Raw genomic sequence first — 12,090 nt, 5'->3', positions numbered from 1 at the left:
TTTCCTTTCTAATCCTGTTACTCAGTTTCTAAAACAGATGCAAGACAGTCCTAGTGCATGAAAACTGCTAGACTTCGTAAACTTTCAGTGTGTGCCTGTGGCTCCTGCTAGTCTAGACAGCTGAAGAGTGAGAGGATAGTAAATCCTTCAGATCGAACCATCTGTTACTACTTATATGGTTAGTGCAATCTTTAAGATAGTTGAACACTGATAACTGTTCTGATACTGACAATTTTATTTTTTACATTCCTGAGGTTTCCTTGTTTCTTCTAGTCTCCAGTTGCAATGCTTTCAGTAATAAGTTCTTTAACAAATAGAGCTATTTTTGTAACCTAGTTATTGGTAGGAAACCAGAGGAATTGGTAGTGGAAAGCACTTACTCATACAGGCTTTCTGTATTATGTAGGATTTTTCTTCTGTGTTACTATTATTGCTTTCGTCTGTCACAGTAATGAAGTTTTCATCTTTTCCTCTTTGGTTGACTGGTGGTTCAACAGATGGTCCCTTGAGGTGGTGAACTTTGCGCTTAACTTCTCTACTGCTGTTAAAATGTGATGGTTTCTGTGCAAAACACCTTTATTAGTGCAAGCTAAGTTAGATGCGTTGCCATGTTATATGAAAATGTTGGCACACAGTTGTGAGCTCACAGTATGAGGTTTTGAGTTATAAATTCTTTTGATCAGTTGCAGTGTAGATCTAGAAGGGAAAACTGGATTTGACTGAGATAGATCAAACTTCCAAGATTGTTCAGTTGCCACTCAGTATTAGTATGTTCTGTGTATATAACAGTACTGTTCTTGGCAAACCTGGTTTTGGGAAAATTTTGTTATATCTGGTCATGGGTTTGTCTTTCAATTCTTTTTTGTTTATTTTATTTAGGTCTCAATTGCTGTTGACTCTTGATGCTAGAAACTTCAGTGAGCAGTACTGTCGGCTTAGGTGCTTGTGGTTTGGGATTTTTTTCTTTTTTTTTTACTAGTAACTTTACCTTTTATCTAAAACTCCAGGTGGATAATTGTTTCTGTGCAATCAAAGGTTTTAATGTTCCAGATTCTGATTTCACTCATTCCTATGAATGTGATGGTTAAGAAAGGATTAGAATGATCTTACTCTTTCGCCTGAGATGTCCCGAGTGGTGGGGAGGGTAGGCTTAGCAGTGTGGTTTCCACTTAGTGTTCCTTGGTTCATTAATCCCTGCTTGGATACGGAGTGCATGCTCTGCACACTGAATCTGCAATGCCTGTGGCTGTGAAGATTTATTACAGTTCAGTGGATGTCTTCATTGTATTATAGCTGTATTTGCATGTCATTGGTTTTAGATCATATTGGTTCTTTGCTTGCAGGATTTTGTTGTGGGGTTGAGGTTGGTGTGGTTTATGTCCTGTTTAAAAATTATTTTCCCAGGAAAACTTTCTTCAAGGGCAACATCTGTTTTTCATGACAGCAACCTGAGACAAAGAAAGTTCACTGACTTCCTTTAGATTACATAACGAATTAGTGACTTGGCTGAGATGGGAGTTCTTCCCTCTTAAGTTGCTTGCTCAAAGACTACAGATGTCTACTTCAGCCATGATTCCAAAGGGCAATACAAATTCAGCTAATCAAACTACTAGTTGTTTGGGTAGCTATCACTGTAAAATGATACCATTTAGTAGTATCATTACCTCTTACTCTTTAGTTAAAGTATTCATAAGATTAATATACTTTGCAAATGAATGAATGAATGATTGGGGGTTTTCCCCAGGCATGAAATTACTACCGTTGCTGAAGTATGTGATCAAATTCTCATTTATGCAGTTCCTCAAAGTTAGTAGTTCACAAATGTAATGCAACCTGTAATTTAAATGCTAAACAAGGTCTCTCATGTTCCTCTATTCCTCTCGTGTTCCTGAAAGATGCTTCTAATGCATATTTCCCTATGAAAAAAACCAAACACACCCTCCTGTGGCAGTAAGTAAAGTTCTGCAGTTGTGCCATGAAGATTTAGCTCTCTGGAGCTTGGGGAAACAAAGTTATGCTTCAACCCTTGCAAACATTTCTTCTCTCTCAGAAGAAACACAGAATGACGACATGATTTGCTTAAGTTGGTCTTCTGATCTCAGGGAAAAGGTGGAGAGAGAAAGCCCGTGGGAAAGCGTGGGTTCACGCTGTACAATTCAGTACGCCTGTGTGTAATGCCTGCCAATCCATACAGGAGTCACCGGCATCACTCATGGTCTGTGTAAGTGCTTAGACAAACAGGCAGCACTGTTGTACATTTGAGTGCCAGCTACTGCAGAGCTGTGTAGCAGTGCTCCCTGACTTTGTCAGAGCCGGTGAGATGTGACCCCATAGGGGTCATAATTGTGTCAAAATCAGGCAACTGATATAGATGATAAAGATGGTAACAAGAGGAGGCATTAGTGTTTTCTGTTGCAACTTTGTCATTAGCAGCTAGACCTTAAAGTTACCAGAGGAACCTTAGGCTGTGCATTTGATTTTCAAGTGGAAAAAGGCTTAGCTGAGTCTGAGTGTGGAATAGACTTTGTCATCATGTGGATTCAGTAGGAAAGAGGGCAATAATTAATATATCAAGCTTAATCACACACTGACCTGCTGGTCTGCATCAGATACTGGCTTGCCTGCTGCATCAGTAAAGGGTTGTGTGCTTCTGTGTTGTCCCATGTCACCAGGTTATTGCAGCTTGAAGCCACAAGAATGATAAAGCATTTAGGTGCCTCAGTAATGATTTCATTTTAAGTCCTGAAGTCCTTACTTTAACATGCATGACAAGTGCAGAGTTTTTATACATCTCCAGCATTGCACATACAGTCTTGCCCAGTATCTACTAATCCTTGAAATTACCACCCAAACACTGTTGATGCCTGCTTGCTGACTCAGGAGCTCTCATCTTTGCAGAAAAGGTAACTCCTGCTTTTGCCCTACAGTGTTGATCTGATAAGGGTCATGCACTAAGCTTTGAAAGTATAAGGAGATGTGGGTCCTCTCAAAGCTTAAATCTTGCTCTACTGAACTGTAGTATTGTCTTCCCCATTGCAGACATTCACTGCCAAAACTTTTCAGTCCTCCACAGAACCACATAAACCCAAAACTGATTGTTCTGCATTTGCTTGTGGTATGGAGCCAACTCCATGAAATTCTATTGGAAAGGAGGAGACAAGGGGGCTGGAAAAGGGTCCTACAACACAGACAGCATGGAGTATGGTTGCTGACAGATGAATTGGAGCCTGTCACATCTTGTGGTGTTAGTGCCCAACATGGTGATCGTCCCAAGAAAAGTTGCTTGGAATTCTGTGTGTTGCAGACCATACCTGGCCATGATGCTTTCAAGATTGTTTTGTTTCTGTCAGGTGTAGAGAGGAACTGTGGAGCTGACAGAGTGGTAAACTGTTCCTCAAAACTGTTCCGTAATATGACCAGCTCAAACCGCTGATCTGTCATAAGGTTTTAAAATGTCTTCTGACTGTCAGGATCTTTTGCTGTTTTCTGTCTTCTTGACTATTTGCTGCCTTTCTGTGCTTTTCTTCATTTACTGTCTTTCATAGCTTACAGAATTATGTGCTGTCTCACTAAAATATAAAATGGAGTTTGTGTGCTAAGTGTGTGCATGAGCCTGATGTTTTTACAATAAAATAATGTTTTATTCTCAGGGCTTCCAGAAATATTTGGAAGATTTTGATCCATATTCAATGGTAAGGAGAGAATTCAAGTATGTCTTACTGTTTAATACGAAACATGCTAGAAAAAACACATCCTTTATTTTGAGGACTGGGAGGGGTTACGATTCTTGCTTGTTGGTTTGCTGGGGCTTGTTGATTTGTCTTTTTCTAGTCAGGTTGAAAAGGGAGTTTTCTTACAGGAAAACATGATTTAGTGTTCTGATCTTTCTCTAATGCTATTTTGAAGGATGGAAAAGTTCCTCTTCTCCTATAAGCTACATAAATCAGCCTAATTCTTTTGTGTGTCCAAGGTGGAAATGACTAATCATTATATCTTTTCATAGTTTACCCCAGAGCAGATTATGGGAAAAGATGTGCGGCTGTTACGAATTAAAAAGGTAAATACTATATTTGAGTGGTTGCAGTTTAGAGGGTTCATGTAACCATTTCATGTACGGGCCTGTTTACTGGGAAGAAGGAAGGAGTAAGCTCCTGTTGATGGCAAAAATTAACGGCCTTTTCTGAACTAAAACTTTTTTTTTTTAATAGGAGGGATCATTAGACCTTGCAGTTGAAGGCGGAATTGATTCTCCAGTTGGAAAGATAGTGGTGTCTGCCATCTATGAGGGTGGTGCTGCAGACAAACATGGTGAGTAGCAATGGGGAATTTGAATGCTGCTGCTAAGTGGCTCCTTACGCTGACTGAGATGTTGGCTGACTTCGTAGCTGTGCCTGGTACTGACAGGCACACTTCAACTGTGCAGGGCAGCCAAGTTCTGTCTTAGCTTTAATGGCAGCTCAGAGAGTGGTGCTTGGTTTGAAGGGTGCTGCTTAAATTAACAATTAGGTAAAATTTATAGTGTTTAAGAAAAAATGGTCACTGCTGCTCTATTTTTATTATTAAAGAATTTTCAGTAATGCGGCCTGAAAAGTAGAACTGCTCTCTTAATGAGGACTCCCTTTTTTCCATACTGATACAAAAAAACCCCAAACTAACAGCCCCCCAACCTCACCCCACCCCATTCTCTGCTGTATTCTGTTAATTAAGGAAAGCAGAATATGGTCTCCATTATTTCACAATTTGCAAGCAAGAACATTCGTAATTGCTTTGCATGTGGAAATACTACCTGACCACAGCTACGCTATGCTGCTTAGTTCTGTTCTTAATGCTACTTTCAGTAGTAATTTGTTTAATAAAAACCCTGGCTTTACTCCCAAAATCCCACTAAAGGCCAGAGTCTTCTGGCTGAGTTTAGCTCCCTGGAAGGCACAAGAATGTGCATAGCAACACATCCGGGCTTTCCCCTGTTGGCCAGTATCTCTCATCCTTTCTGTGAGAACTCCAGCGATGACCAGGTAGACAGACAGGACGATATCTTATGTTGTCTTTGCTGACCTTGTCTCAACCTGCACCTCAGTTCAAGTCGCTCTTGCTGTGAACATACCTCAACCAACCACTTGATCTCTCAAATGCTGTTTCTCTTTAACTATTCACTGTTGTGAGGGTCTCTGATAGCTAAGGCTGTCCCCTTACCAACTGTGTTTTCCCCTTCCTGGATTAGCAAGTCAAAATCAGTCCTAAGGACTAAACATTACACATGCTTTTGCAAATAAACAGCAGTCCTGCAGGCTCTTGATAATTGCCACTTATACCTTCAGGGCTTCAAGTAATGCTGCCATTTCCATAGTAGTAACAGCCTACAATGAACATCAGTTTGTAAGCTGTATAGATGGATTACCCAAACAGGCAAACTGCTACTATGAAAATATTATTGAACTAGTTTCTTACTAGTCATGATCAGTAAGAGGTTAGTGTGTCTTTTCCATGCCTAAAATTTTCTTTTGCTTTTGCCTGTATCAAGCTTTCTTGTCTGTGTCAATTTTTAGTGTAAGCCTTCACATCTAGTGAAGACACTTCTCATTATAGTGAGTACTACATAAATATGGGACAGAAAAGACTGACAGATTTTTGGGTTTATATGTCTGTATGCCATATTGGTCTTTTCACCAGGAGGCATAGTGAAAGGGGATGAAATACTAGCTGTAAATGGCAAGATATTAATGGACAGCAGGCTGGCAGAAGCACAGGCAACTCTAGCAAAAGCTTGGAACATGGGTGGGGTAAGTAACCTGGAATACTTCTTCATTCTACCTGTAATGCTCAGATGAGGTTGAGGTACACTTTTGTTTCATGACATTATCACATCAACATAAATAATATTGAAAACATCAGAAGTAACAGGTATGTCATGTACTACCAAAGTGAGCTGAAATCTGCCGAAGATACTGGTATACAGCATCTCTGAAGATCATGCATGTAATTTACTGTAAAAGTTCATGGCATGTAGCCACATGTCAAGACTGGTATTTAAACACATTACTTTCTGAGTGTTTATAGTATATTTATCTGTAGAATCTGTCTTTGGTATTGAATATTACTTGCAAGCTGATTGGAAATTTATGATAATAGTTTATCTTATCTTGGATTTCTTAACGTACAAGTAAGTAACTGCACTTTGGCTCCAGTGAGTGTTTTCTCAGCAGGAACTGTATTCATTGCTAAGATGACCAAATACAGGATAATTTGTAGAATAATTATTTTTAAAAGCTTGTTGCAAGACCAGTAGATTTTACTTCAGTTTCAGGACACAAAGAAAACAGCTCAATCTTGAAACGGTCTTCCTATAGAAGTCTTTCATAGAGATGTTTCTGCTTCTCCCTGTGGTTTACCAGGAACAGTTTGCCTTCCTGATTCTCTATCTGATGGTGGTCCACTAGTCATCTCTAAAAGCAGGGTTTAGCAGCTCACGTTTGCCTGTGCGTTTCTTTTTCAGGATTGGATTGACTTAGTCATTGCGGCATCACCTCCAAAGGAATACGATGATGAAATGTAAGCGCCTAAATTTTATTTCTCTGGGGACTAAAAGGCTAGTAACAGTAGTCTACACAGATTGCTTTTTTTATCAGACATATTTCAAGTATTTACTTCTTGTGGACTACATACCCTTCTGCATCACATAGTTGCTAATTGGATAGTTATAAATAGCTATCGTTTATTACAGCAGTGGTTCCCAGACTTTTCAAAATGGCGATTCTCAGAATTGGTTGTACGTGACTACACACTCATACTTTCAGTTTAAAGTTTGAGGATTTGGGAGTCTGGTTTGTTTTTTGGGTTTGTTTTTTAGAAATTACTTACTTCAGTTTGGAATATTTACTGTGGTCCCATGGATCATAATTTGGGGAAACAAATGCCCATAAGCATTCTTCATCGCAACCAGATGTTTAATTCTGGTTTGTCTTGTTTTTAATTACTATCTTGTATTATATCTTGTATTTAAGTTACTATCCTTGTCTAAGTCAACTTAAGTGTAAAATTTTTAAAAGAGCCAAGTGATTTGGGTGTCTTGGCAATTTGGGATGTTCACAGAGTCTTTTTTTTAAAGATGATCAGCATAGGTGTGAAACGGAAGAATCCATGGCTTAAAGTGTTAACAGAGGTATCAAGCTGATACAACTTGCTTTTCTTTGCACAGTTTTAAAAGCAAGACCAATGTTTTCTAGCTTGGCTGAAGGAAAAGATGTGAAGATAGCCTTACTACCAAGTAAAATGGCAGAGGAAAGTTTTGTAGTCACAGTTAACTTGGATTCTTGTTCTATGTAGAATACTAGAGTATTAGTTGCTGTAAATTAGTATAGTTTTACTGGCTAACACCAACTGAAGATTGCTGTGAAACTGTGTTTTAATAGCTGTGCGTTAACTAACAAGCAAGGAAATAACTGTCACTTATTTTTGTTTTCATATCCTGTGTATTTAGCCCTACTATTCCCTCATCAACAGTCAGTCCTAACACACACAGAAAGGTTTTTGAAGGCAGTGCACCCGTGTACAGACAAGGGTATCTCCTGCAGCTGTAGCCACTGCAGTGTTCCCTCATGGTGAATAGACAGACCTGGGTTAACATGACTGTCCATTGTGAGGCTGCGTTATTTTTTCAGCATGTGCCTGCCTGTGCATTGCATGCCACGCTTGCTTTTTGTTCCTGGCGTGCTGGAGTGTTCTTTGGGCTTTTGCCATGCTTGTCCTATCAAAATATAAGTATTTAGTTTCTACTTTATAATGTCCCTTAGAGGTCCTCTGCAGAATTGGTTTATCATCTGCCAGACTATAAAATAAATAGGCCCTGCCTAAACAAGTAGGATTAATCTAATTTTTCGTATCTGTGGACTGCTGCTGTGGCTTTGAGAATTCTGAAGTATATAAGTAACTCAAATTAATTCCTTGTTAAGGCTTGTCCAAAGAACAAGTTTCCATTTACATTATATGACAGTGTGCCTGTAAACAAATATTTATGACTGTTTGGTTTTCACTGCAGCTTGCTTGTGTTAATTTGTTATTATACAAGGGGTTTGCCCCGAAATTATCCTTGTGTCACAAACTCAGTTTACTGTGTATGGTTTCTCTATGCTATAATTACTGTAAGTGCAGTCATAGATCTCTAGAAGAACCAAGGTAATGGTTGTTGCATGTGGGTATCTGTGGTCTTCTCGATTATTACTTAAAATACAAATAAAAATGACTAACTGAGATCCAGTTATATAAAATTATGCTTACCAGAAAGACTAAAAATTGCACTACAGCTAACAGCATCTGTTTCACTACCTTTTTTTTTATTTTATTTTCTGCAGGACTTTTTTTTAAAGAAGGCAACTCTGGAGAAATGAAGTCTTTCCTCTGCAGAAACCTGCTTCTCTGTAAATCAATAACCACATGAAATACATCTTTATTTGAAAGAAATATGAGCAATCAGGCCTGTAAGTTGAACTAGAGACTAATTTGAGTAATTCCAAATCATTCTGTAGACATACAGCAAGAAATTTTTGCAAGATCATTGAGGACTGCCAGTGAGCATAGTTTGGTCTGTGAGAACTGTTTTGTTGGGGTTTTTTGCTATTTTGGGGGGCCAAATTCTGAAAATTATCTTCCAATTTTCCTGGAAATCGACACCAAAATAACAGACAAAGATAGAACACAGATGTCTGTCCCACATGCAACACTTGTGATTACACGTTCACAGGCCAGTTTGGGTGTGAAAAGGATTATATTTTTACTCTGTACATAGTGATTTTCCCTGGGCAAATGAAGAATGTATATAGGTAACTTCTGTTCCCACTCTTCTTGTACTCTTTGGAGCTACATTCTTGTAGCTCTGTTAATGTACATTTCTGTTGCTTAGTTGTGAGTTGTTTTCAGTATATAAAGCTAGGTGGTAGAAGAATCGGCAATACCAGGAGTGCTAGAATTATATGGAATAATCTTGGTGATGCTAATACAGTGTAAAGAATCTTCTCTACCAGCAATAGCTAGCAAGTAGTCCAGATAAAATCATTATGTGTAGTCACAGTTATACTACAAAGTATTTGTATTGGTGGCAAAAATTACTCCCCCTTATAGTCACGGGTGGAAAATGTGGGTGTGATTCACAGTCTGCAGTTATGTACTTGGTTCTCAGTGAGGCTGTATAGTGACTTCCTGCGCAGTTTAGTCATGGAAGTGTAACATTTTGCTTTTGGTGACAATATGTCTTCTGTTGAGTAAATTCCTCAAGACCATAAAATCTCTACTAACCTGGCTTTACTAAATCTGCAACTGTAATCCTACTTATTTAATTTTTTTATATTATCACGCTATCTCTGTAGAAGTGTCCTTGTCTTCCTTCCTTTCTTGCATCTGCCAGTTTGTATTCTGTTTTTTATATCTTGTTTAGATTTTTCTCACCTGGACTAATGAAAGCCAGTTTATAGTTCTTTGGCATATTGAATTCCCCCTGAAGTCTTCTTTCCTTTTCAAGTTCTGGAAACCCTCTTTTCTGTAACACACTAAAACAACAGTGATGTTCCTGAGAACTCTGTGCTTATATGGAGTTGATTACTTATGTTGACTTTGTTCATCTGCAGTATTGTTCCAGTATGCCAATTAATGTGTCTGGCAGGGTACACATATTAGAATGTTTAAAATTTTAACTCTTACAACTAATCTAGAAATAAAATTGCATTTGCCAAATGGAAGAAGTCTTGCTTCCTCTTTCTCTCTGGGTTTGTACATCATAGTAATAGTTAATCTGAAGTACACAGATTTCAGTTATCTTTAGTAACAGCCCATTTGCAACACAATGCCACCCTTGTGGAATTCAAAAGAAAATTCACTCTGCACAGTAGGGAACTGTCACTCACCTGAGCTGCAGTAATCTTTTATTGAGGTTTTTATGGGCAAATCTGGTCATTCAGTAGTTGGCAAGCTACTGAGTGCAGCTGCTCCAGTTTATTTGTTTGCTGGGTCTTTGGGTGCGTCTACCCAGAGCTGTAGGCTTCCAAACCAGCTGACTAATCTAAAAATGCATCAAGATTAGCACCAAAGGGAAAATTGCAGCAGGATGTACTTCTCATGTGGCTCTGGTTCCCAGTTGCCTACATACTGCAACCATCTGGACTGTATGACAATGCAGATAGATGAGCAATGCTATCAAATGTTCTCTTGAGGGAGGCTCTGATGCTGTGTACCAGCAGATACAGAACCACATTAATGCACCAGTAATAAACTTCAGCCTACAACCAGTGCTTGATTGTGTGCTGTCTTGGCACACAAAGAAACTTTAACACAGAAAACTTAAAGGTTAGATATTAGAAATATTTGTACTGGTGTTACTTTTTCAGAGACAAAAGAAGCACAGAAGACTGAGCTGGGAAATCTGTGGGAGTACCAACAGTTAAGTTGTAGCCTTGTTTCTTAGTCACAAAACTATCTTTCTTCTCCCCATCAACCCTGTTAACTTGATTTGCCTGGATACAACTTAAAATGCATGAGAGGCAGTTGAGGAAATAGTCTCATTACTTTGTGTATATTAAGAAAGTGTTACTGTGGGTGTTGAACCTGTGTTAGGATGGCAAAGTTGCTTTAGGTAACTTTTTAGAAGAAAAGGGGCTGACATTTCTGAAATCTTAAAATGATCTTAAGCCGTTTGTCAGGTAGTTTTTTACTTCATTTCTGGTTTTCATTGCCCTGGGACTAGATCACATTTGCCAGCTAATTCAAGGAGCTGGAGGATGCTATGAGAAAATAAGAGTTTTCAAGCAACTTCTCTTCCAGTTACTCTGGAGAGTGTGTGAGCAGAGCATCCCAAATGTAAATCATTTAAACAGGCATGCCCATTTGAGTTGCTACTGCATTGTTTTCTGGTGGCTGTAGTAGTCATTACATGTGCCCATGCCTCACCCCTGTTCAACCAAGCCAGCTGTGAAAAGATAACAGTGAGGGTAAATGGGACTTTCTCTCTTTTTCAGCCAGTGCTTAGCCTCCTTTGGGAGTGTGGAAACTCTGACCTGATGCACAAAACAGGAAGAAGTCCAAGTACTTCACTGACAGTGTCATGAACACTTCAAACCGCTTTTAACATAAGATGTTGTTTTGTTTTTCATTCGCTGTAATCTCAGAGGGAGTATGTCTAGTTTCTCAGAGCTGTTTGTTTGGTTAGGACCGCTCAAACCCACTATCTCTCTCTATGGGATAATAACCCAGAGGAAAAGTTTCTCAGAACTGTTAACAATCATTTTTATTCTCTCAGGAATTTCTTGGCCGTGTTAGTCACAGCGTTGTCTTCAGCATACTCTCACAGTTGCTGAACTGGAGCATGAATTACATTAGAGACTTGCAACTTTCACATCTGCTCTGTGAGCCTGTGCGTGCCTGTGTGCAGGCAAAAAATGTGAATCCTTATGGATCAGAACCATGACGTGCATTTCAGGATGGGAAATACTGCTGTTTATTACTCATATGGATATTAGCATAGGGAAGTCTTTGATCTATTTATTACTGACATTCTACTACTTCAATAACTCAATTATGAGTTTTTACTTATCATATGACCATGGCATCTTTTAAAACTTGCGTTTCAAAGAATTTATATTTTTTTCTTTAAAAAGCTCTATTGATCAAGTAATTTATATACATAAAGGAGGGGTGTATATGTGTATACACACCAATAAGATTTTTTTAATAAATTTCGTTTGAGTAGCATACATGTACAAAAAAATCTCAGCACTTCACAAATATGAAATATAACCTCTGAATATAAGTGAGTTGTTATAAACCCTATTGCCTTAGAAGCACAACTGAAAACCATGGTTTCATGTCAAAGGATGTATATCTTGTTGTAAGGAGCTTGGTATGCAATAGCTGATACATGTTCTCTGTATGTTGAATTTGAAGTAGGGGCAGACTCAGGGTAGTTGCTATGGAATTCTCAGCAACCTTTCACCAAACGTGGTATCTGTGCTGACACGATCAAACTGTCACCTCTACACCATCTGAGGACCAGGTCTAGTGTGGAAAAGCCAGTGTCTTACCTGTAAGGAGCTCACCCTTAGCATTATA

The 12,090-nt window shown here is 38.8% G+C and overlaps 1 protein-coding gene across 5 annotated transcripts in view; it reads left to right on the top strand.

Moving 5' to 3' along the window:
* Nucleotides 1-12,090, top strand: part of USH1C (USH1 protein network component harmonin) — a 54,241-nt gene extending 42,151 nt beyond the window's left edge. The window contains exons 16-22 of one of the 5 annotated variants that reach the window (XM_080405532.1): nt 3,651-3,692; nt 4,004-4,057; nt 4,209-4,308; nt 5,671-5,780; nt 6,494-6,549; nt 7,478-7,598; nt 8,349-12,090. In XM_080405532.1, the coding sequence (XP_080261658.1) occupies nt 3,651-3,692; nt 4,004-4,057; nt 4,209-4,308; nt 5,671-5,780; nt 6,494-6,549; nt 7,478-7,577 (462 nt within the window). In that variant the 3' untranslated portion in view covers nt 7,578-7,598; nt 8,349-12,090. The other 4 variants (XM_080405534.1, XM_080405533.1, XM_080405535.1 and 1 more) reach the window with 4 other exon arrangements.

Source organism: Falco punctatus, assembly GCF_963210335.1.
Source record: "Falco punctatus genome assembly, chromosome: 10".
Taxonomy (NCBI): Eukaryota; Metazoa; Chordata; class Aves; order Falconiformes; family Falconidae; genus Falco; species Falco punctatus.
The sequence above is the reverse complement of the archived record's forward strand: the minus strand, read 5'-3'. Positions and strand labels throughout refer to the sequence as shown.